Raw genomic sequence first — 26,015 nt, forward strand, 5'->3', positions numbered from 1 at the left:
CATTCACTTTGTTTGTGATCATTGCACTCTCTCATTAAGAACGGAAGGCTCTCCCTTCCATAAGAACAAAAAGGAACCTTGAGCACAGTTCGAAGCACTCATCTTGAGCAAAGTTCAAACATTCATTCCGTTGCACCTAACATTGGTATCAGAGCTTTGGCAGTGTTCTGTATCACTCAAGGATAGAACCACAAGAATCACAAGAATTTTTTTTTGCTTGTTGCAGTCGCACGAACCCAAGCTCGCTTGGGCGCGTCGATTCCTAATCGTGTTTTTGAAGAGTGACAGGAATCCCAGGAAAGAAGGGCTTGTCCAGCCTCCCCTTGTGCCTCTTTTCACTCATTGAGAGCGGACCGTGCACTTAGCAGCCGGCCAATCGACGTGAGGTGGGAAAAAGCAACCTTGGTGTGAGCGCAAGGCCGCCAAGGGGTGCGGTTGCGGAAAAGAGTAGAACTCGGGTGAAGAGAAGATCCTTCTCAAACACAGATTGCAAGCGAAAGAAAACCCTCAAGAACTCAAGAACTCAAGAACCCAAGAACCAAGACCCCCAAGAACCCAAGTTCCTCGTGAACTTAAGAACCCAAGACCACAAGAACCCACAAGAACCCAAGACTTTAGTGGATGGTCATCACTCGAAGCGGAATGGATACTTTGCTTGGAGGTGATGAGCATGAGAGAGGCGAAGAAGAATTTTCCCCACCAAGAGGGTTTTCCGACCCTCCCCCTTCCCCATCTACACCAAGGATTGCCCTAACTCCTATGGAGGCTTTGGAGCAGATGTTTATGAAAAGGAAGTTAGAACGCGAAGCAAGAAATGCAGAAAGAAAAGTAGAAATGGATTGCAGACACGCAGAAAGAAGAGCAGAAAGAAAAGCACAAATGGAGCGTAAACACCAAGAAAGAATGGCAGCCATAGCGCGTGAGCGCGAGTAAGCAGGCTTGGAAGCCAAAGAACGACAAGCCAAATTGGATCGTGAGTGCGCAGAAAGACAAGCAGAGAATAAAGAAAGACAAGCACAATTTGATCGCAAGAACAACGAAAGACAAGCAGAATATGACCGCGAGAACAAAGCAAAACAAGAGAAGAGCGACCAACACATGAAAGAGTTCTTGCGACTCTTTTCTCAAGTGCAGACACAGATGCAAGAGATTCAGGAGAAGGAGACTCTCTCCTTCTCTTCTTCTCCAAAGCAAGACGCACATGATTTGCATGATGATTTGAATGACACTGATTTGCATGATGATTTGAATGACAATAATTTGCATGATGATTTGGATGACACTGACTAGCATGATGATTTGCATGATCAAGACGTGATTTCTCACAAGCATGATGATTTGCATGAAGATGACGTGATTGTTTACAAGGATGATGAGTTAGTTGATGCTTTTTCTAGCGAAGCTAACCTTGTTGCAGATTCGATCAGTCACGAAGGATCGATCTTGGCTCTCGAGCCTAGGTCCAAAGAACCCCTTCAAGAAGAACCGATCTTGGCTCTCGAGCCTAGGTCCAAAGAACCCTCACAGGAAGTATTATGTGTTCGCATGATTAGTACGCACGCATTATACGAGTGTGTCATTCGTGATCGTCTCTTGTATTTTCGTCAGCGTCTTTATGTGATCCCTTTTCCTCGGCATGACATCTTGTACGTTGAGCACGTTTCCCTCATGAATGAGCACGAATGTATGCGGATTGTTCATGAAAAGCTGAAAAGTATGCATTCAAGGAAGTCACATTCTATGTCTCTTCCTTGGCATGACACATTTGTAGAAAGAGCACATGAAAGTATGAGCACAAAGCATGGACATTTCCGTTGTGAATTGCCACAGTTGATTGCTTCAGATCAGAAGAGAAAGATTCGATCTCCTTGTTTGCGTGTGTGTGGTGAACGGTTTGGCACTCCGTCTCTTTGTTCATCTACATTGCATGCACAGTCTATCAGGATGACAAGATTTTTTCCACTCACTTTACATGGAATAGGTATGTTCATGGTTTTGTGTTGGAAACGGTTTCAGGAATTTTCAGCCATGGAAATTCTTAAAGAAGAAAGAAGCATGACTCCCGGCGAAGTTGAAGCATTGAAGGAGCCACAAAAGACTTTGTGTCGCTTTCGGCGCGGCCCAAAGAAGCAAGCGTTGCAGACCTTTATGAAGTTCAAGTATCGCACGACCCACGCATCAGAGTGGGCCGGCAAAGAGTCCTTCACAGGATTCCGGATGCTATTGGCGATCTTCCTCGACGCCATACAGTTCGGTACGAGTACCTCACTTTGAAAAGGAGGGGATGTCACGTGACACATCCAACCCTATGTGTCCGTGGACAAGTTACAGCATGATCAAGGTTCAGTTCAGTCAAGTCAGTCTAGAATAGGAAGTAATCTGGCACTTTTGTGAGTCTGTTCGCAGACCGTGCATGTTCAGACACTTAGTGTATATGCATATCCTCTGGTTGCACACATCATGATCATACGCATTCCCATCAGAATCCATCGAAATCCTTCAGGGGAATTTTCCAGTGCATTTAGCCTATTTTACCTATTTTTGACATTTTTCACTTATTATTTTTAAGTGACTTTTGTCTGAAAGTAGGTAGGGCAAATTGAGTAAGTTTGCATAAGCAAACCTAGACTAGCACTAATTGGCAGAAGAGGCAGCAGGAGCACACGCTCAATAGGCAACTTCTCAACAGAACCCCCAAGAGGCCTAGCGTTTTTGCTCCACGGCATAAGCCTAGCGTTTTTGTATCTTGCAGATTCTTGGCGATAGCAAGAAGCAGAAGCCCAACGTTAGCAGTTTCTACAGCAGTTAGCAGATTTCCCAGTTTTCCACCGCAAAAGATCATTTTCAGCCCTAGCGTTTTTGGTTTGCAGCACAACCTCAACGTTTTTGCAGATCATCGCGACGGAACATCAAGAATCACCGGCATTTTCAGTTTTCAGCCTTTAGACACCGCAGATCAAGTCCCGAACCTCGCAGATCTCACCTCCCTGCAGCAGTTCCTCGCCGCACGGTCAATTTTCGCAAGGTTTATAGTTTCAGCCCGGAAAATGCAGATTTCAGCATCTGCGTTTTCAGCGCGTCATCGTCGCATCGTCGCCATCGACATAGAGTCAGAATTCAGCAGATACAAGATTTGCAAATTTCAGCCCTTAGCGTTTTCAGATTTCAGCCCGTCTCGTCGTCGTCCTCATCGTCATCGACATTGTCGGCAAGTCCAAGCATTGTAGAGATTTGTACAATCATAAGTAGACCACTCTCGCCATAGAGAGTGGGGCCTTCGGAGGAGGGTTTTACAACGTCTCTGGTGTCGTATTCTCTTCTCTATCTCTCAGTCTCATGCACTTCCATTTACAATGTCTATTCACGTTGTTTGTGATCATTGCACTCTCTCATTAAGAACGGAAGGCTCTCCCTACCATAAGAACAAAAAGAAACCTTGAGCACAGTTCGGAGCACTCATCTTGAGCAAAGTTCAAACATTCATTCCGCTGCACCTAACAACTGATTTCCTCTTAACAAAAGTTCTCCCCTTCCTAGTAGTCACGACCACCGTCGTTGATGTGGAATTTTGAGCTATTTTTTTTACCATTTTTGGGTTATTTTGGGCCATTTTTAGCCCTGAAATGTTATTTTTTGCTTGTAGAAAGCCCAAACGACCTGAGAAAACTCCCTAAATTTGTAGAAAAATCCTTTTTGGCTCAAATTCCATGTTGAACCTCATTTTTCCACTTGGCAAGCACTCTAGATGCATCATTTGCAGCTCCGCACGAAACCTGCTACTTTTGGATAAGATCGCCCGCATTGAACTTTCTAGGCAAAATGAGTGTGTCATCCTGATCAACTTGACACATGTACATTTCTAAAACAAATTGGGCATGATTATATGTGATGAAGCACGCAACAATGCCACGTCCAAAGCGAGGATATGTACACGACTGCAACCGTGGCAACCGTTCTCACATATATATGACACTATATACATTGTAGCATTTGATCCCACAACAAAAGCATTAAGAATGAGGTAGATATTTTAGTTTCACATTATGCTCGTGCCACTGCACCACATCATCCCCTCTAAACGTGCACATCGTCTTGCATGTGCCACACAAATCTCTTTGCAGGTTCAATCTTCATTTAAGTCAACATACATGCGTCGTCCTCTCTTTCTTCATCCTCAAGCATAACATTTTCATCAAAGCCTTCAGTTTGACTTTCTTGTGATTCAAAGGGATCTGTATCACCTCTTCTTTTGGACAACTTGATTATTTTCCTTGCAATAGAAATCTTCATGTCCGTCCCATCCAACTCATGCAAGGTGTAAGTTGCATTCCCATGTACATGCTGAACTACAGAAGGACCAAACCATCTTTTTGAAAGCTTTCTTATTGTTGAATGTTGGTTGTCAAGACTAGTATCATACAACAACACCCAATCACCTTCCTCAATAGCTTTAGGTCTGAGCCTATGCCTCTTATCAAATCGGTCCTTATTCTTTAACCTTGCATCTTTAATCGTGCTACTGCGATCTCAATATCTTGAGGCATTCTTTCTAATTGCTGTATGTGAAAAGCAAAAAGGTCTTCTCTTTTCGTTCCATCTTCCCAAGGTAATACATTTCATGAGGGAATTACATCCTTAATTGGCATTACACTTCTGATCATACATGAAGTCAAAAGGCGTATAACCAGTAATTGAGCTATGAGTTGTACGATCAGCCCATAAAACATATGGCAATAATCTAGGCCACTCTCCCAGTTAACCCGTGACGTATCCTATATGGGGGAGCACGCACACTTGAGCTAATGGTCATGGCCTCGCGGGGAAACCACCTCTTAAAGATAACAGAAAGGTGGGGGAAATGTAAAAAAGAGCCATGTGATGAACTAAAAATTCCTTAAGGGGGAAGGAATGTGATGTATCATATATTGGGGAGCACGCACACTCTCGAGCTAGAGGTCATGGCCTCGCAGGGAAACCACCTCTTAAAGATAAAAAAAGGTGGAGGAATGTAAAAAAGAGCTATGTGTCGAATTGAAAAAAGGTCGACACATGCAAGGATGGCGCCCTCACGAGGTCATGAGAGGGGTAGAGTCGGCAGCTCCACGGTGTTTGTGTGTGTTGCGTGTGTGCACGTGTGTGTGTGTGTGTGTTGCTACTTGTATTTGAGAGCTTGCTACTCTAATATTATCTTTGCACTGTGTAGGGCTTAGCCAAAGATTTAATGATAAGAGGATGTCCACGTTCTGATTTACCATTCCCTTCAAGATTGTATGCAGTAGTGAGAGCAAGTTTAATACCCAACCTAGAGAAAAATTCCCTGGCTTTGTCCACATCCAACTCACCCTTGTCTCCTGTTATTTTACCAACTTAGCCATAACGGCTAATCACATCTTCCAAAAGGAACTTACATATCCCTTCTGTGATTTTTGTTCTTAAAGCACGACCTTCAACCTAGTTAGTTAAGTCTTGTCGTGCAAGCACTACGTATCTCATTTGCCATAAGCCCAATGGCATTGTAGCCAAATCTACTACCCACTTATAATGCACGGCCAATGGGTAAGTAAGTAGGGTGCAACCCATCACGATGACGTACATTTGAATACATTTGATAGGTTTCGCAAGACTCCACAAAGTGAGATACATCTTTATATATACCTTTCCACCAATACCTCTCTTTGATTTTAGTAAATGTGGCCCATACCATAGTTACCTGGAATGCGGAACGGAAATGATGACGGGATCCCCCGCGGAACGGCGAGGGGTCCGGAACGAGAACGGCTCGGAACGAGAGGCATAAAAACGCCCAAATAATGCAATTTCAAGCTTTGTGTGATTGAATAATAGTAGTGTCAGAGTCCTGTGACTCTAATACTCACAAAAAACTTGATTTGAAGACCATTCAACCTTAATGGCCAACCTGTGTCGTATAGACTTGAGAGCTTGAGAGCTTGAGCTTGAGAGAGAGAGAGAGAGAGAGAGAGAGAGAGAGAGAGAGAGAGAGAGAGAGAGCTTGAAAGTTGAGAGAGAGAGGGAGAGAGCCTTGTCGACTAACGAGGCTAGAGCTTGAGAGTCAAGACTCGAGACTTGAGAGGGTAGGGCTTGAGCTTTGGCCCTTGAAAGCTTGTGTGCATTGTGAAGGTAAGGAGTAAGGGGGAGCCTCACAAGATAAAATATGAAAATCTGCCCATTCTCAGCCGTTTCGGGCTGGCCGTTCTGATACCAAATGCCTGTCCGAAACGTCTGGCCGTTCCGGGTAGTTCTAGGCCATGAAACCCCTTTGGAACGTCGTTCCGGCGTTCCCAGCCCACAGGGTGGCGTTCCGCGGTAATTATGGCCCATACACCTCTGTGTCAAGCATAAAGACTCTCATGAAACTTTTTGATAAGGTCCTTTTGAGTGTCCTCATCATTCACAACTCTCAACGGCATCCCACTTCTTTGTTTTGGATGCTTCCACAAGTACCCATCTTTCAAAAAGTATCCATAGCTTTTGAACTCTTGTTCAGACCATCCTTTTTGCCTTGTCAAAGTACTCAAATAGCGTCCAATGAGCAACCAATCACTTGATATAGGTCCTCTGTAAATGACAAGTGTATTTGACAGGCAAACATGATCACCCTTAGCATGAGAGCTACTATAAAGCCTCGTGCCTACATCATTATGCTTAAATTCTGGATTCAAAGACTTTATGTAGGCAATCCATCTCAACATAACAATGTCGGGAGTTGAGCAGCTTGTGATCATTCCAAGAAGGGATAGACAATCAGTCTCCACTATTACATTTGCTCCTATCAAATACTTTTTATCACATTTTAAGTGTTGCGATTGCTCCCCAATATTCTCTTTTTAACAATATATAATTGCGTTGACGAGCACTCAGGACCTTCGCTCCAAATCTCACCACATATCGCTTACCATCGTCATCATCTTGCCCAATCACCCATCCAGTTTCTATGGGGCTAGTATACACTATCACAATCACATGTCTTCCACATTCCTAGTTTGCTTTTCTCGAAGTTGGAGACATATGCAACAACTTCTTTAATTTTCTCATTGCATATGTATGCATTTCTGCCCATTGAAAATTCTGGTTCTTTCTCAAGAGTTGGTGTAACAAACTTAGAAACCCCAAGTCAAGATTCTACCGCGACATAGCAGAGATTCACTTCAAAACACTTCACAAATCAAAAGAGAGTCGACACGGCCCGGCGTAGTTCCGTGCCAAGAGATACTGGCCCCAAAGATTGGCGCCCCTTTCGGTATTTCTTTTATATTAACCTGTGAGCAAAGTACAATCGCCTGCGCGTGCTTGCGATGAGACTCTGCGTCTAGGAGTGAGCCCCTTGGGTTTTAATTTAAAGGTTACAAGGGATGCTAAAAGCAGAGCCCCAAAAGCATTCAAACTCAAAAGCAAACTGTCCCAAAATCAACTGGCTCAAAATCTGCCAGTAAAAGCAACCAGTGCTAAAAGTGGAATTCCGTACAATGCCACGTCAGCATGTCAGCGCAAAAGGAGGGTGTCCGTACAGAGCCACGTCAGCAGTGCCAGTGCGATCTACGGAAATCCGTACAGCCATGTCAGCAGTCAGCACGTATCGCGGGATTCCGTACAGCCACCAGTCTGCGCGCGTGTGTGTACGGGCACTGCCACATCATCAGCTTGTGACATAACCCCCTCTTGAAAGAATTGTAATCGCCCACGATTATGCCTTCTCCTCGAAAGGGGTATGGGCTTGTTTATGCCTAGTAGCCAATGGTTGATAGGCACCCATTCTTATGTCGGATGTAACAAGGGAAGCCTTGAATCAAGAAGCTTCATTGAGATATAAATTAGAATCTTTTGCATGGTATTTGTTTTTACCATGCCAGAAGAAGGTAAATGGTGAACAAATTGTTTTGCTCTATGATTGCAAGCCCTGAATGTTGGGTCCGGTGCTATATAGACTCTGCCACTGTAGCACTGCATTTTCTTCCTCAGCAGCCTGTTTTTAAAATAGCCTTGCAGTTTTTATAAGTCCATGCAGTTAGGGCAACTCTGGAAACTCTGCCAGTTCTTGCAGCTAGGAGATTAAGTGTGGCCCTGCCACTACTGGTGCACATAAGAGAGGGCCAACTTGCCAATATTATTCCTCAAAATGTTGAAATGTGGTAGAGAGAGGTCTAGTTTTCTTGCAACACCTTTTGGAATATTACAGTCTTCAACCATGTGGCCTGGGTGTGTACTGTGTAAAATTTTTTTGCTAAAGTTTTGGGTTTGTTTGGCTTGAACTATCATTGTGACAAATTTTGTTGCTTGCGAATGTTGTTTATTCCTACTTTTGGCACATCGATGTAGAGATAGATCTTAAGAAAAAGATTGTGTGCACATGTGCATCTTTAGGAGGGATGACACCCATGTATGTAAATATGTACAATAAGAATTGTCTGCTGCTGGAAACTTCATCTCTTTATAGGTTTAGAGGATAGTAATGCATATAACATTTCCTTTAGTCAGATAACACCTTATCTGCTCGAGATAAGCTTGATTGAAGCTCAGTTAACAATGCTCAAAATTTCGTGCAGTCAGACAGGTTGCAGGTCAACAAGATACTGGCTTGCACCACGATTGGTAGACTGGAGAGCAACTTACCAAAGAATCGTTACCTTGATGTCTTACCTTGTATCCTCAATATATCTTGGATTGTCTGTAAGCTGCATTCTATGTAATTGTGCTCTGCAGTCCTGCTGGCCTTGACACTCAAATTAAGATGATGATACAAGGGTTTTACTCGAGGAAATTGCAAATGGTCGAACATCATCGTACATCAATGCAAGCTACGTGGTGGTAGGGTTATTCTGTCTATCATAACCACCTAATTTTTTGGACAGACAATTATATAAAGTTAAAGTCTTCAACAGGATCCCACACACGAAAGTTTACCAAAGTTCATAGCGACACAAGGCCCCTTGCCTAACACCAATGCTGATTTTTGGGAAATGGTGGTGCAACAACAGTGTCCCGTTATTGTCATGTTGACTGGTCTTGTAGATGAAAGCAACAAGGTATTGATGCAATCCAAGTTTATCCATTTTAGCATCCAATGGTTGTCTTTTTACACCCATTAAGTAGCAAACATAACGATCATGATCATAATGTAGATTTTTTTCTAATCCACAGATGGTGAAATGTGATAACTATTTTCCTGCTAAACCACAAGAGTCTTTAACCTACGGAAGGTTCAGAATAACAAACAAGGGCACCACGATATCACAAAATGCAGCTGCTTATCGTTTGCTTGAAATCGAACATGTGCAGGTGCCACCATACACTACTTTCTTTTTCCGTTTATTTGTAACTTCTCGGATTCACAGGAGTCTATACAGGGCGTAGCTCTGTCGCGGTGGCCAGCATCATAATCCTTGGGGACCACCTCTGTACCATTTTACTACCTAGTTTTCTTCTGGTCTTCTTCAATTAATGCTTAACAGCTTCTTCAGTCCTTATGTGACATGTCATCACTTTCAAGGCTATCTTATTTTCAAGACAATTAAGTAGCCCTAGGCTGGCTGAATGAATATGCCACTGTGCGTAGATGGGCATGTATTAGAGGCCTGAAGCAGTTCCTTCAAGGCAGAGTTAAGTAGGTTGCATATTTATATCTATGGTCATGGTTGGTTGAGGCAATTCCTTCAAGGCAGATTTAAGTAGGCTGTATGTTTATATCTGTGGTCACTGAACGTCTGTTTGAAAGGCAGATCAGTGATCTCACTACCTCACCCGAAAAGAATTTTCCTCAGCAAGAAAGTCCCACGTTTTTGAACACACCACGGAGCACGTGAGATTAGCTCAACCCCATTGTTACAGGAAACAATTTTGAAAGGGAAAGGGATATGCTTTACGCAGCTGTTTTGAACTTGATCCAAGAAATGGGACCCCTCTTATGCTACTAGAAGAGGATTGATTAGTTAGGGTTTAACTGCAAAAATTTACTCTGTTGTAATAATTATTTTAGGTCGAAATGTGTGGTTGTAGCAATATGGGAGGATGATCTGTTGAAGCTGTTCTTCTGACTGTGTTGTTGCATATTGCTACAGCCAGGTGCTGCTGCTCCAATACCTGTGTTACATATGCAGCTTGATTGGCCAGATTATGGCATACCAACCTCCACTGCTTCTGTGCGAGAGATGGTTAGAACATTGTATGAAGTGCCATCAAACTTTGGTCCTTTCGTGGTTCACTGCAGGTGAGGATTATTGTTTTTCAGGCGGGTTTTTATTTTACGCACTTTTGGTGCCCAAGGAGTTAAAATTGTGAGGCATGTTGTTATAGGTTAATTGGTGAATCCTCATATTGTGCATATGGATTTTGTGCTCTTGAAGTGTACGTCATTGCATATTTGTTTGGTGATGGAACGGTGCTGTGTAAGTAAGGTGGTTATGGGTGCTTGACTTTCTTGACCTTGTTAGAGACAGCACAGACAGTGAAACATTTGTGTGACAACTTCAGTTTTGCAGGCCTTATTTGCTAAGACCTCAGATTTGAGAATTGTGATGATAGGACGTTTGATTATTTCAGTCTGGTGCAAATTTTTCCTCTTTTTATTTCCATGTTAGTGCTGTTATGACACATGTTTTTTCGTTGTAACCAAGCATTAGTAGATACCTTTGTCTAATTCAAGGCAAACTGCCTTTTGTACCGTTCACTTTTTCCATTCATCGACAATGCAGTCTGTTTTCCTTTTGAAAAACATTTGCAGTGTCCTTGTTGGACTCAAATACTGTGTGGCCATGTTTAGATTAGTGGATGTGTAGTGCCACATATTGCTTAGAATAGTGGATGTGTAGTGCCACATATTGTTTAGATTAGTGGATATGTAGTGCCACATATTGCTGCTTGATGCTCGGAATTGTTTTCGCTCCTTCATGGTAGCGCACTACTGTTAAATATTGTTTGTCGTGCATTTTCCATGATTCTTTTGCACTGTAAAGTGTGCTTGACATACCGGCTACATTAGCAAATCCTCTTATGAATCTCTGAGAGTAGGAGCATAGGCCCAAAAAACTACGTACATCATGTATCGTAGCAGAAGTTGGCCAATCCTTTACAAATTTTATCTTTGCTAGGTCCATTCTCACTTGGTTGTGAAATACTATAAGACCTAGCTAATGAATCTCAGTCACGAAATACTTGCTTTCGAGCTTCCCCGAATGCACACACACAGACTCATACTGTGCAACACTTGGCTATCGGAAAAGCATGTGCTTCTCCAAAAAACAATGTGCTTGCCGGAAAGCAATTGCGTTTCCAACAAGTTACCAAGAACCGGTCTTTAGCCATGTGCTTGCCTCTTGCAGGCAACTCTAAACTCAATCCGGAGTCTACTCAAACCATGGAGTATTCCCACTCTATGCACCAGCCTGTGACGCACTAGGAATACCCATCACTTAGTCTTTTCCCTTTTGCATTGCTCTAGTCATTTCCCAAGAATGATGCACTAGAAATATCTGTACTCCAATGTCTCAAGAGAGATTTTGTCTACATTGATCTATGTCATCCATCTGATGACGTATCTAGAAAATCTCTTCTCGTAGATCTACTACTCTTAACTTACCTGTTCTAATGTGCACATAAAAAGAAACAAATTTTATCTTCAATAATTTGAAACTACTAAGAAAATAGCCAATTTAGCAACCCTAACCCAAAGGGTCTAGCTCACTTGTGGTCAAAAATTGACGTAGTGGAATGATCAGTTGGCCAGTGCCCATCCCGATGTCTTAGGAATAACCCCTCTCCCCTTCCCTTCTTTCTCCCTAGTAGCATCAGACTCGGGACAATACTTCATTGGATTATGTACCTGCATAAGGAATCCATGGCTGATCTAACTTTAGGCACAATTTATCTTCTCAATAACTTGAAATTTTTAAAATATCATGAAAGGAACTTTGAGCACTCACTGGTATAGATCTTCCATTGGATAGTGGTACTTAGGCTACGTTAAGGTTGTACGGCCAATCTGTCCTGCATATGCATTTCAACCTTTTTAGTTATATATCAATGTCTAGGACTATGTTTTGGCCACTTAGCTTGCTATTATGATGATGTGGCATTCTAATTTTTTGGCCCTTGTTTTTGTTTGAGGTCATTTGGGTTGTGTCACATAGACCCGATCCCCCTCGAATTTGTATAAGATCTCTTATTATACCACTCTTGAGATCTTGGCGAGACTTATTTATCCGTCTATCCCCCTCTATGTTTGTCACCATGTGTATTTGCTCCTCTCATCTCCATCCATAGTAACCAACACGTCGAGGACAAATTTGCACCAAAAAGAGGAGAAATATGTAGTCATATTTGCAAAAGACCACGATGGCGCGCTGATGGCGTGATAAACATACTTGAGTGCACAATATAAATAAAATGGCAAAATGGAAAGGGAGGAGTGTACACTCAAGACAAATTGGACAACTGTTTTGTTAGAGCTGTCACAAATCAGCCCTAAAAGTGAGGCTCATAACACAAATCAACCCTAGAAAGTGGGGTGCCCTTCTTTTTATAAGCCAAGGGATTGGACAAATGAAAAGCCAAAGGTCAGATAAATGAAAAGCCAAAGGTCGGACAAATGAAAAGCCAAAGGTTGGACAATTGAAAAGCCAAGGGTCACGGGCACCAAAAGGCTAGGCTTTTACCTATATAAAGACCTCTTGAGGGCATTTGTGGGGATCATCAGGTTTTGGGCGATCTCTCTCTTGGAGCATGACGACAAAGGCTTGAGTCTTGTGAAGATCAAGAAGGCTTTGAGCACTTGTGACAACAACTTGTATTGGCCATATTTTGCAATGCAAAAGAAATACCCTTCGGGGGCGCTCGTCTTGAGGGCCAACGCTTCTAGGGAAGGAATTCCGCCTTCTTCTCTCTCTCTCTCTCTCTCTCTCTTTTTCTTTTCAAGAAGTGTTTGCTATTGTGATTCACCTTTTGTGCTTAACGTACATAAAGGTTTCAGTGGTATCAGAGCCCAGTTGATTGTTCTTCTACGAACAATCCGGTCCTTTTCACAGTAGCAGAGCATGATGGTTTCAAAGTTTACCTCTCACGAAAGTGAAGAGGAGAACAACAATGAAGTAGAGCTGGGAACGATAGCAAAGAGGAGGATCTTGTTGAGAATGTTTTCTCTTAGGTGAATGAAGAAGAAGTAGCTAAAACACAAACCATGCAAGTCATGCAACAGTTTCTTGTTGCTACTAAGGATCCAAAGCTTTCAAAGATCATTCCGACAAAGGATCTTGATACAATGGTAAAGCAGTGGAAGGCAACAATCCACAACTTTTGGCAAGGGCAACTCAAGGAAGATTGGCTGTAGCAAGACAGAAAACCGGAGTCAAGATGGGGTCAGACAGATTTATGGGGAGACAATCTATTTTCTTTGAAGTAGCTAATGATTTGTGTTCGTCTCAGGAAAGATGAGGTTTCTATGATGCCCGTTATGGAAATTGTGAAGACAAAGCAGGTGATCCTTTTGCTAGATATGAGGAATTCAAGTGACTTGGATTTGGAAATGCTTATGGACAGATATTTGCCATTGGAGCTTGCGTATAACAACACGGTCCATACATCAACATGGAAGGTCCCATTTAAGATTGTTGATTTACCCTCTTATTTTGACTGATGTCTTACTATTTGATTGAGTATGATTGGATGGAATGAGTGCAACATTCTATATTGATGATGTACTAATTCGTCAGAGACATCCGTAAAGTTCGAGTTAGAACTAGATGTGATGATTAGTGTGGATAAATCTAGTGCATCAAAAGTCCCAATTTGGATGAGATAAACTGGATATGTGGTTTTAGTGCATCAAGACATCCGTCAAAGATCGGTGAGATTTGGATGTGATGGCTAATTGCTACTCCTGGATATCAAAAGTTCTAATGAGGATAAGATGGCTGGATAGAAATCTGATTGATTCTAGTGCATTAGAGACATTCGTGGAGTTCAAGATAAGAACTTGATGTTATGACTAATCTGATTGATTCTAGTGCGTATGGAGTATCTGAGAGTTCGAGATTGAACTAGATAGTTATGCCTAGATACATGTGATGCATGCTATGTTGTTTGTACCATTCATGCATGGTTGATTGACCAAAGGTCGGACAAATGAAAAGCCAAAGGTCGGACAATTGAAAAGCCAAGGGTCAAGGGCACCCAAAAGGCTAGGCTTTTACCCATGTAAAGACCTCTTGAGAGCATTTGTGGGGATCATCAGTGTTTGGGCATCCCTCTCTTTGAGCATTTCTTGAAGACGACAAAGGCTTGAGTCTTGTGGAGGCTTTGAGCACTTGTGGCAACAACTTGTATTGGACATCTTTTGTAATATAAAAGAAATACCCTCTGGGGGCGCTCGTCATGAGGGCCAACGCTTCTAGGGAAGAAATTCCGCCTTCCTCTCTCTCTCTCTCTCTCTCTCTCTCTCTCTCTCTCTCTCTCTCTCTATTTTCAAGTTGAAGTGTTTGTTTTTGTGATTCGCCTTTTGTGTTTAACCTACATAAAGGTTTCAGTGGTAGTATCAGAGCCCAGTTGATTGTTCTTCTATGAACAATCCGATCCTTCCCAAAGTAGCAGAGCACAATGGTTCTCACGAAAGTGAAGAGGAGAACAACAATGAAGAAGTAGAGCTCGGGAACGACATCAAAGAGAAGGATCTTGTAGAGAGTGTTTTCTCTGAGGCGGATGATGAAGAAGTAGCTAAAACAAAAACCATGCAACTCATGCAACAGTTTCTTGTTGCTACTAAGGATCCAAAGCTTTCAAAGATTATTCCGGCAAAGGATCTTGATACGGCGGTAAAGCAGTGGAAGGCAACAATCCACAACTTTTGGCAAGGGCAACTCGAGAAAGATTGGCTATAGCAAGACAGAAGGCCGAACTCAAGATGGGGTCAGACAGATTTACGGGGAGACAATCTATTTTCCTTGAAGCAGCTAATGATTTGTGTTCGTCTCAGGAAAAACGAGGTTTCTATGATGCCCATTATGGAAATCGTGAAGACAAAGCAGGGGATCCTTTTGCTAGATATGGGGAATTCAAGTGACTTGGATTTGGAAATGCTTATGGACAAATATCTGCCATTGGAGGTCGCCTATAACAACACCCATTTAAGATTGTCGATTTACTCTCTTATTTTGACTGATGTCTTACTATTTGATTGAGTATGATTAGATGGAATGAGTGCAACATTCTATCTTGATGATATACTAATTCGTCGGAGACATCCGTAAAGTTCGGGTCAGAACTGGATGTGATGATTAGTATGGATAAATCTAGTGCATCAAAAGTTCCAATTTGGATGAGATAAACTGGGTATGTCGTTTTAGTGCATCAAGACATCCGTCAAAGATCGGTGAGATCTGGATGTAATGGCTAATATTGCTACTTGTGGATATCAAAAGTTCTAATGAGGCTGAGATGGCTGGATAGAAATCTGATTGATTCTAGTGCATTAGAGACATCCGTGGAGTTCAAGATAAGAACTGGATGTGATGACTAGTCTGATTGATTATAGTACATATGGAGTACCTGAGAGTTTGAGATTGAACTAGATAGTTATGCCTAGATACATGTGATGCATGCCATGTGGTTTGTACCATTCATGCGTGTACATGATTGATTGACCAAAGGTTGGACAAATTAAAAGATAAAGGTTGGACAAATGAAAAGCCAAAGGTCGGACAATTGTCTCATGTTTGGTCTCTCTCTCTCTCTCTCTCTCTCTCTCTCTCTCTCTCTCTCTCTCTCTCTCTAAGCATCGACGGAGGCTACATCAGAAGATTCGGAGCACTCTGGCCAGGCATGCACGACGCCCGGTCAGACTACGGACCATGGAGGAGATTGATGAGATCCGCCAACGACCGATGTTGAATCTCTTGTGATTTAGCTATCTGAGCCAGCTGCTCATTTTTCTTAGTTCACATCAACCAGCTTAGGATCCCATAGTTTTTTTTTTTTGGTTTTGTTATGTTGTTATTTTGTTACTCTTGACTTTGTATCATATCCACCACATTGTAACTTTTTGGTCTCATAGGTCACTTTGGCCTTTTGAAGACGTTAATATAACATTTCATTTCATTTCATCTCTCTCTCTCTCTCTCTCTCTCTCTATTTTCAAGTATTGTACATAAAGGTTTCAGTGATATCAGAGCCCAGTTGATTGTTCTTCTATGAACAATCCAATCCTTCCCACAATAGTAAAGCACGATGGTTTCAGAGTTTACCTGTCACAGAAGTGAAGAGGAACAACAATGAAGTAGAGCTCGGGAACGACATCAAAGAGAAGGATTTTGTAGAGAATGTTTTCTCTCAGGCGGATGATGAAGAAGTAGCTAAAAAAGAAACCATTTAACTCATGCAACAGTTTCTTGTTGCTACTGAGGATCCAAAGCTTTCAAAGTTCATTCGGGCAAAGGATCTTGTTATGGCGGTAAAGCAAACAATCCACAACTTTTGGCAAGGGCGACTCAAGAAAGACTGGCTGTAGCAAGACAGAAGGACAGACTCAAGATGGGGTCAGACAGATTTATGGGGAGACAATCTATTTTTCTTGAAGCAGCTAATGATTTGTGTTCGTCTCAGAAAAGATGAGGTTTCTATTGTGCCCATCATGGAAATCGTGAAGACAAAGCACGTAATCTTTTTGCTAGAGATGAGGAATTCAAGCGACTTGGATTTGGACTGCCATTGGAGCTCGCCTATAACAACACGGTCCATATATCAATAGGGAAGGCCCCATTTAAGATTGTTGATTTACTCTCTTATTTTGAATGATGTCTTACTATTTGAGGATGTGATGATTAGTATGGATAAATCTAGTGCATCAAAAGTTTCAATTTGGAAGGAATTCCACCTTCCTGTGTCTTATGTTTGGTCTCTGTGTGTGTGTGTGTGTGTGTGTGTGTGTGTGTGTGTGTGTGTGTGTGTGTATAGTTTCCTACGACGTTAGAATTCTCTTCTTCTCGGGTGTGTGTGGGCGCGCGCGTTTTTTTTTCGCGCTATGATTGTGGATATCATCCCGCTTTTGATCTCTCAGCTGTATGTTGGTATGGACATAGCTTAGTTTGGCTTTGTTATGCGTGTTCAATGTGTTATCTAGGATTATGGCAGAGATTATTTGTCACAATTAAGGGAACAAGTTAAACAAGCAGAGGATACTTATAGCAGATTAATGCATTTGGCTAATCATTCTTCCCTTATTGACACTCAAATGACTGAGTTGCTTTCTGCTCGCACCGTGTTACGGCACAATGACGAGAGGAAATTAGCCAAATGGCAGACTGGAGCTCGTCAACAGGCTCTTGCAGATAAAGGATGTGCTTCTAAACAATTCATCCAGCATTTGCATCCCTCCATGCAATCTCAAGCTATACGAAGAGTTAAATTACCATATGGGGAATGGACCTCCACTTTACGGGAGCTAGCACTAGCCCTACACTTTCATTATGTGTAGATTTTTGAGGCCCCTTCTTCTCCCACGAGAGAAGCTCGCCAAGCGCGTCACATGTTTCTATTGCATGTTACTCCTATTCTTTCGATGCAGCAGGCTCAAGACTTGGAAGTTGTTTTCATTGAGTTGGAATTGTATGCCAGCTTGCTTGATTTGGGCCGGTGAAGAGCTCCTGGTTGGGATGGTCTCTCTGTGGAAATTTTCTTGTCTTTTTGGGATTATTTGAAGTTTCCTTTGTTGTTCATGATGAATACGGCTTGGGAATAGTAGGAATTGCCCTCCTCTTGGAAAGAAGGTTTGCTCAAGTTGATACCTAAGCATGCATTATGTGAAGAATTCTCTCATTGGCGGCCAATTACACTCATGCCTATGGTATATAAATTAATGGCAAAAATGCTTGTTAACCGACTCAAGTGCTTTCTGCATGAAGGCTTGCATCAATCTCAATATGGCTTTATTCCACGACGTCAAATTATTGATAACCTCGCGAATGTCATCATTGGTATGGAATATGCAAAATACACTCGACAAGATGTCTTGGTTATGTAGGTTGACATTGAAAAGGCATTTGATACTGTCCTTTGGAATTACATTGCGGACACCATGCAATACTTGGGATTTGGGCCTAGGCTATCCCATGTCGTGCTTTTCTCGTATGCACACAAGACTTTTGCAGGCTTGTTGGATGGATCTCTCACAGAATCTTGGCCTTTGGGACGGTTGGTAAGGCAGGGATGCCCTCTTAGTGCTTTGCTTTATGTGGTGGCTACTCACCCCTTGTTTATGTATTTGGATTCCTTGACTTCCACTGGTAGATTACATGGCCTGACATTACCTTCTGGACGGCATTTTGCTGGTCAGGCCTATGCGGACGACTCTTTGTTTATGCCTCGCAATCACTATGATGATGTACAACAAATTATGCATACTCTTCACTTGTTTGGATTGGTAGCAGGTCTCAAAGTTAACTTTCGTAAATCCAAGCTATTGCCTCTGAAGGAGTGCGACTGGCATAAGATAATGTGGCCTGGGGAGATTGTTCCTCCGCACGTTGTGGTTCGCCATCTAGGTTATCCGCTGGGTTGGAATGTGTCGGCTGTGCAGAAATTGGATTGGGTGCTCCAATGTCTGCATTCCAAGTTAAATTATTGGAAACTGTCCACGTGGCCACTACATGTGCGTCTCAGGATTGTCCAATGCATCCTTGTGGCTTATGTGCAGTTTTACTTGCCTGTGCTATCCTGGTCTCAATTGCTCTTGTAGTCCCTCATGTCCAGTATATTAGAGCATTTTTGGCGGACCTCGTCCAACACGAAGAGCCTTCGGCTTTTATCTATGGACAACCTGTGTTCTCCTAAGCGGCTTGGGGGGTTAAATATTTTGGATTTGCGACGTCATGTTTTGACTCGGAAAGCTATGATGTTGCCAGTTCTGGTGGAGCAGCAACAACCCTGGGCTCTCATGGTCACACATTTGTGTACACACATTGTCACCCCATCTTTGGTCACTGGAAATCGACTTATTGGGATGTTGTTTTTGGGAAGCATGAAGGGACACATTCTTGGTTGTCCCTTCACTTCTTCTCTCATTGTTGATTGGAAGGTTGTCACTTCGCATTTGGCATGGCATGGTGGACAATCTTCTGTAGGTAACTCCCTTCGTTTGGAGAGTCTGCATTGGAGCAGGGCCTTCGCTTCGACTTTGGTTCAATGGTCTCCTCGCCAAGTGTGCATTAGGTGGTTGATGACTCGGGTTATGTTCTTTCATTCGCTGATGCTGTGTCCCACTTTTGGTTGGGTTTTCACTATTCTCCTCTTTGGCGGGAAATTCAAAGGATGCTTGCTGATCACTCACCCATTCCTTCTTTGGATGTGGACTCCCGCTTCTCTGACTGGAATCTGGCTACTACCAGATTGGACTGCATTTCAGCTGGCAGTGTCTGCCATCCTACAGTCAGATGTATGGATTGTGCATCATGGTAATCAGCTGTGGTCGCTTTTCGAGTCATCCTTGTGGTGGCAACGCACATTGTCTCGCATTTGGCAGAGTCATTTACCTTTGAAGGAACGTGTTTTCTTGTGGCGCTGCTTGGGGGGAGCTCTACCTGTTGGCAGTGTATTACATGCATGGCATATTGCACCTCCCGTTGCCTAAGATGCCTCGAGACCTTGCCACACTTACTGGGGGGTTGTCGCCACTCCAGAGCTTCATTCGGCAAGTGTCAGCTGCTCTTCAGCTCCGTTTTCCTTCCGGCGCTTTTCATAGACGCTTTTGGCTTTTTGGGGTGCTCCAGTCACCGCAATCTCAGTTTGCGGTGTTCTTTACCTGGTCCAGAGTTTGGATGTTGTGGGCCATTTGGCACCATAGGAACTCCTTGATGTTCTAAGGTACTTATGTTGACCACTTTTCCTATTTCAATCTATCTCTTGGTGAAGCGCTGCATTTCGCTCATGATGCTGGAGCCATCACTCTTAATGCCTACATGATTTACTTCGACTGTTTCTAGCCTTTGGAGCCTCATAGTGCTCCGCTTTTTGTATCCCTCCTCGCTTTGAGATTTCCCACCTGTAAATTCTATCAAACAAGATTTACAAAAAAAAGTGTGTGCGTGCTAAAAAAAAAGAGGAAAGTGGTATAACCTTTCTATCACCCAAGTGTGGTAGATTAGTTATACCATTTCCCTCTTGAATAACAGGTCTTGAGTTCATGTCACAAAAATACGGAAGCGTAAACTGACGTTTAATTGCACTTCAAATACTCAAGAGAATTAGAGGGAGCGAGAAAACTTGACACTTCATTGGGGACCAGAAGATGGGCTGGTCCCCCCCCATAAAGAGAATATCTTTATTACTAAGGGAGAATCTTTTGGACTTCTGGATGGGAGAGAGCTTTCTGCAACTCTTCCACCTGCTGTTGAAGGAGAGATAACTCTATCTCGCGTCCTCCCATTTCTGCAGTCTGCCAAGAGTCGTCAATCCCTTCAGGAAGAGAGAGAGGACCTTGCTCTGATACCACTGTCACAAAAATACGGAAGCGTAAACTGACGTTTAATTGCACTTCAAATACTCAAGAGAATTAGAGGGAGCGAGAAAACTTGACACTTCATTGGGGACCAGAAGATGGGCTGGTCCCCCCCCATAAAGAGAATATCTTTATTACTAAGGGAGAATCTTTACAAGCACAGGAACGGGGCATACGCCCGTCCTCTATTCTTTCTTCTATTCTGTTCTGACTACTGACTGAGAAAGTGTTTCCACTTTCTTACTGCTTAGGGGATTTCCCCTCTTCTGCGAGACTGGTTGGAAGCTCTCGAAAAGAGAGTCTATCTTCCGAAACAGCTCATCGGAAGCTCTCACAGAGGAGAGTCCATCTTCCGTTATGCGTTGCCTTCATGCTCATTCATTCATGCATCGAACACAAAAGAGAAACAAGCAAAATGCACACGCACATGCTTGCTGTAATTTTCTGCACATAACCTGAAATTCTTACCTGTGTACACCCCTACGTCGAAACAGTGGTCTTCTTCGCGATGGAATCGCGCCAAACTTGATGTAGACTTATGATAAGGAGAGAGAAGAGAATTTCTATGGCTGATCTGCTGAAAACAGCCCTAATCGAGGTGATTAGGGGCTGAAAACAGAAAACAGATTAGGGGCTGAAAACAGAGAATTACAGCAGCCGCACTCTGCTAAGAGAGCGTCTACGGCCACTTCTCGCGATGAAACTTCACCAGAAGGTGTCTATGACTGTGAGATCCCTTGTTCTTGACAATGGGAGCACAAGGATACCACATATGTCGCAAGGGGCTGCTCTCAAGCTTCAATGGAGGGCTCCACCGCGTAGAGCACGCTCACATTAGGGGGGGTAGGTGCACTGCCAGCCCTGAAAATGGGGGAGGGGGGCTCCTAAATAGCCATCAGGGAGAGGGGGCGCTAGGAAGAGAGAGAGGGTGAGAGTGAGAGTGAGAGTGAGAGAGAGTTAGTTTGCATTGGTAAGTGTGCCACTTGGCACACTTACTTTAAAAACTTAAAAACCATTCAACTTTTGACTTTAAAAACTTCTAGCTCATTAATTAAAAATGTGCAACTAACTAACAACTGCTACCAATGATTCTTTTATGAGAACACCAAAGGTCTGTCGGCGCAATGCCGCACGGGCACTGCACCGCCTTTACCTGTTCACACTTGTCCGGCCGCCCGCCCGGGCACGGACCGTTAAATTTAATTTCACGAAACTTACCCTAAGGCTTTATTAGCTTTATTAGCCTTAGGGTCACTGTTCTAAGGACCCCATCTCATTCATGTGTTGTACTGACGCGCGTATTTTTCTGAGCCTAAAATCTGAGGCTACTGCTTACCCCTTCTGAAGACCCGATTTCCCAATCACTAGGGCTTCAGGGTAATTTCTGCTAAGGTCCCTCTGAGGTGTTCTAGCCAGCATTTAGGCTCACCTGAGGCCTTAGAACTGCTAGGTCTATTCTGGTGTGCACACAACTAATTAGATAATTCTTTTCTCGTAAATAAATTAATTATTTACAAAGTTTGACTTAGTTACAGTTCAACTCTCCTCATCGGATAGATCTTTAAGGTCTCTTGGGATAATTTTCTACGACGTTAAAATTCTCTTCTTCTCGGGTGTGTGTGTGTGTTAAAAAAAGAGGAAAATGGTATAACCTTTCTATCACCCAAGTGTGGTAGATTGGTTATGCCATTTCCCTCTTGAATAACAAGTCTTAAGTTCAACTCTCCTCGTAGGATAGATCTTTAAGGTTTCCTACGACGTCAAAATTCTCTTCTTCCTCTTCTTCTTCTCTCCCTCTCTCCCTCTCTCTCTCTCTCTTTCTATTTTCAAGTAGAAGTGTTTGCTATTGTGATTCACCTTCTGTGCTTAACGTACATAAAGGTTTCAAGAGCATTATATTATGTTCACCTTCCAGATGCTTTTCCTCTTGCTTATAGGCTTTCTCAGCTTATATGCATTGGCCTTTGGTTGTGGGTTGGCCATCCGTACACTTGCAAGATTGGGATTTCAAGCACATTTAGGGTTTGCACCTACACTTTACCCATTTCAGGCTTGTTTTGGCCATTTTCATATTTTTAGGACTTTTGGTTGTTGTATTTGACAAAGGTAGTTGCCTGACCTTAGTGTGGTTCACTATTTATGTGGCCTTAGATGAGGATCCTTTGGTGTGTGGATGCCCTCTTGGTATTCTTCTACATATCGCTTCCCGGAAGTTCAAACCTTTCCTCTCTTTGGTGGAGCTTCTTCTTTGCTTCACCTTGGGCTTGTGGTTTCTACCTCTTTAGTTTGGATGTACCTACGCTATCTTGTTCTGATGAAGACCTCATGGATGATTGCAGCTTTGGTAATGGCTTCTCTCTCCGTTTTGGTGGGAGTTTCTCCCTTTGTACTTGCATCGTGCTTGCTTACACTTGCAGATTGTGGCAGGATGGTCTATTCTGAGGCTATGGCTTCTACCTCAATAGTTATTCTTCCCGATGCATCCTTTTAGCCGTTCTTACCTCTTGGCATTCCATTACTGCTCCAGTGGGGGAGTTCTCCTATGCAGTGTGTCTCTATGACTTGCACTTGTAGGATCTCTCATGGATATTTTGTCTTGACCCCGGTCAGGTGGACATAACCAAGATCTCCGACTATTGTGTGTCTTCTTGGAAGGGAAGATTATTTTGCAGCTTATGTTTCCTCAAGATGGCTTCCTCCCTCCTATTTCTAGAGACTTCTCGACTAGGACTTGTTGCCGGTTCATCACGTTGGCAACTTTCTCTCCATTTGGTTAGGATTTGTTGCCGCTTGATCACCTTGGCAGCTTTCTCTTGGTTAAGAGTGTTCCTCTTCAGGGTGGTCTCCCATCTCGCCTCGTCTCGTGCTGCTACATTGGGCTCTCTTATTGGTGATTGTCACCGATGAGCTTTTCCTCATGCTTAGAGCTTTCTCATGTCATGTGCACTAGACCTTGACTGTGGGTTGTACCGGCTAGATCTTCGTCGGATAGATTGTTAAGATCTCTTGGGATAGTTTCCTACGATGTTAAAATTCTCTTCTTCTTCTCTTCCCCCCCCCCCCCCTATTTGCTGCGCTCTTCGACACGTTCAGTTATCCCCTCTTTGGCGTCTTGCCCTGCCCCCGTTGACTGCTCGTTCCCTTTCCCAAGGGTCCATCCCGGCTACCCTATGTCACTATGTCTCCATCATAGTATCGGAACAAGAAGGTTGAGGACACCTTGGAGACTGTATGACAGTTGCGTGAGGCTTCTACAAGAGAATTTATTGCAGTAAATTGTTTCAGTCTGCTTTGTTTTTTTTGCATCAGCTCTCATTTATTTGAGTTCTCATCAATGTTGAGGCAAGAAATACACTTACAGCATGGAAGCACGTGGTCAATAAGGCATTTAAGACTCGTCTTTTTCTTTGCTTGCCATTCATGATTTAATTCTATTTGTAGGACCACGACAAAATTTTCCAATACAGAGAAAGTGCAAAAGTTTAATGCTTGTGGAATATATATTTATCAGACAATTTGAGTAGTGAGGGAATGCAGTGCACAAGAGCATTTAAGCTTTGCGTAAAATGAATGACAGATCTCATTCGGCTGCATATTCTACTTTGTCCTTTTGTTGAAATCCCTGGTTGTGGCTTATGGTGGACATCTTCTGGATTTGGATTTGGTTTCAGTGCTGGAATAGGCAGAACTGGAACTTATTGCACCATCGATCATACATTGCGACGTATTATTCTTGGTGACATGACGGCAGTCGATTTGGAATCTACCGTTCGTCGCTTCAGGCAGCAGCGGCTTGGTATGGTGCAAACAAGGGTGAGTAGTAGATACTCTGATTTGCATACAAACTGCCGTGTTTACATATTTATGATGGGATTAGTGGCTTGTTTTACAGGAGCAATATGCCTTCTGTTATAAAGCTGTTATCGCTGAGCTTCAAGATCTTCTAAGTAAGTGTGAAGCACAGTAATTGATATTTCGAGGCTGGTGGAGAGACCTTGCTGCAATTTTGATATTCTCAAAATATCTAGTGCAAGACCGGGCATGTATTGTTGGTTGGCTGAAAAGGCTCTGTACTTAAAGTAAAGATAAATCGGCCTCCAAATGCAATGTACATTATCTCAAGCTTTGAAGAGGAGTGCAGTGTACTAGTGTAGGCATCTCAAAGACTTTTGACCCAAAGCAAAAGCTCTTACATGTTAATGTGCTGTATATAGATGTGCCTCACTGTCATCAACGATCATTTTTTGGCATCTGAGATGCAGCTGATTTTTACTTGGGGATTAAAGGGTTTAGCATATCATTGCTAAGTCTGCTACCCCTTCAGCATCTTTGCCATGCTATCTAGGCTTTCCTTCATATAAGCTTCTGTTATGCGGACACTCTTTACATCCATTGGGCACATTCCTTTATTCGTAATAGCAATGATGATCTCTGTGGCCTTTGGTTGGAGAATGCTTGGTCTGGCATACTCTTTTCAATTAGAAAAACAATCATGACATCTGGTTCTTGAACTTGGAAGTTGGGAAATTAATGGGCTAAACATGCCATAAGAAGAGAAGGGAGAAAGGGCCCCAAATCTTTGAATACTTTTTTTCGGCTGTTAATGGGTCCCTTCCAAATAAAATTTCGAAGTTTGTAAAGGGACCCCTTCATTTAAAGGCCTTACAGCTTCCTTTTTGACTCTATTTTTAAAATGCCAATGTGAGCTTTTACCTTATTTACATTGTGGTGGTAAAACTTATATCGAACGTGATACAATTCTTCATGATAATTCCTGGTGTCCATGTGAAGCAGCTCTATTCCTTTACTACTGTGTGATGCATATGCCAATTCCAGTATCTCATATTGAGGCTATGCCTCCATATCTTCCTTCACATCCTTTGTGCCTCCTTTTGTGGAGCTTGCTGCCTACGTTGTTAGCTTCAGTACAAGGATTATGTCAAACGATGAGGTATGTTTATTGTTCTGGTTATACAAAAAAGGCAAGAATTTATATGAATGTTCCCATTTTTTGGCAAATAATGTTGTGTGCGCATGCGCTCACATGCAATCTGTATCCAAGAGTATGGTGGTGGTAAAACCATGATGAAAGTCGTGGGGCATAAATGTGTAATGGAATGTGAGGAAGGTGGTGCTGAAATAAAAATTACACAGCCTAGTTACACTGCATACTTGTTACTTGTACAATGATAGTTTCCTTTTTTGTCATCTTGTTTACATGAGGACATGTCAGCTGTATCTGATGCCAATTTCAATACATGCTTCCAGGCTCGACCCCGTATTTAAGGGCTCTATTCTGTGGAGGCTACACAATTCTCACGAAGGAGATAGCCTACATGTAATTTCTAGTCCATCATGAAACAATATACATGTGCACTTTCTAGCATTCATGCTCTTTATATAATCTTCTTGGTGCAAAAAGCTTTACTTTTTACCTGGTTGGCTTAAGGCATTTTTCTCAAATGCGCCCCTAGGTACGTCCACGTAGACCAGCACCTTTGATTAGAAGCCATACGGTCAACTT

General features: G+C 42.7%; 1 protein-coding gene across 2 annotated transcripts in view; it reads left to right on the forward strand.

Moving 5' to 3' along the window:
• Positions 1-24,943, forward strand: part of PTP1 (protein tyrosine phosphatase 1) — a 40,185-nt gene extending 15,242 nt beyond the window's left edge. For both annotated transcript variants that reach the window (XM_086528595.1, XM_086528594.1), the window contains exons 4-10: positions 8,562-8,658; positions 8,747-8,823; positions 8,898-9,041; positions 9,157-9,294; positions 10,074-10,222; positions 24,163-24,304; positions 24,384-24,943. In XM_086528595.1, the coding sequence (XP_086384721.1) occupies positions 8,562-8,658; positions 8,747-8,823; positions 8,898-9,041; positions 9,157-9,294; positions 10,074-10,222; positions 24,163-24,304; positions 24,384-24,458 (822 nt within the window). In that variant the 3' untranslated portion in view covers positions 24,459-24,943. The remainder of the gene's footprint in view (positions 1-8,561; positions 8,659-8,746; positions 8,824-8,897; positions 9,042-9,156; positions 9,295-10,073; positions 10,223-24,162; positions 24,305-24,383) is intronic.
• Positions 24,944-26,015: the final 1,072 nt, after the last annotated feature.

This window comes from Adiantum capillus-veneris, chromosome 14, assembly GCF_014529385.1.
Source record: "Adiantum capillus-veneris isolate H3 chromosome 14, ASM1452938v2, whole genome shotgun sequence".
NCBI classification, from domain to species: domain Eukaryota; kingdom Viridiplantae; phylum Streptophyta; class Polypodiopsida; order Polypodiales; family Pteridaceae; genus Adiantum; species Adiantum capillus-veneris.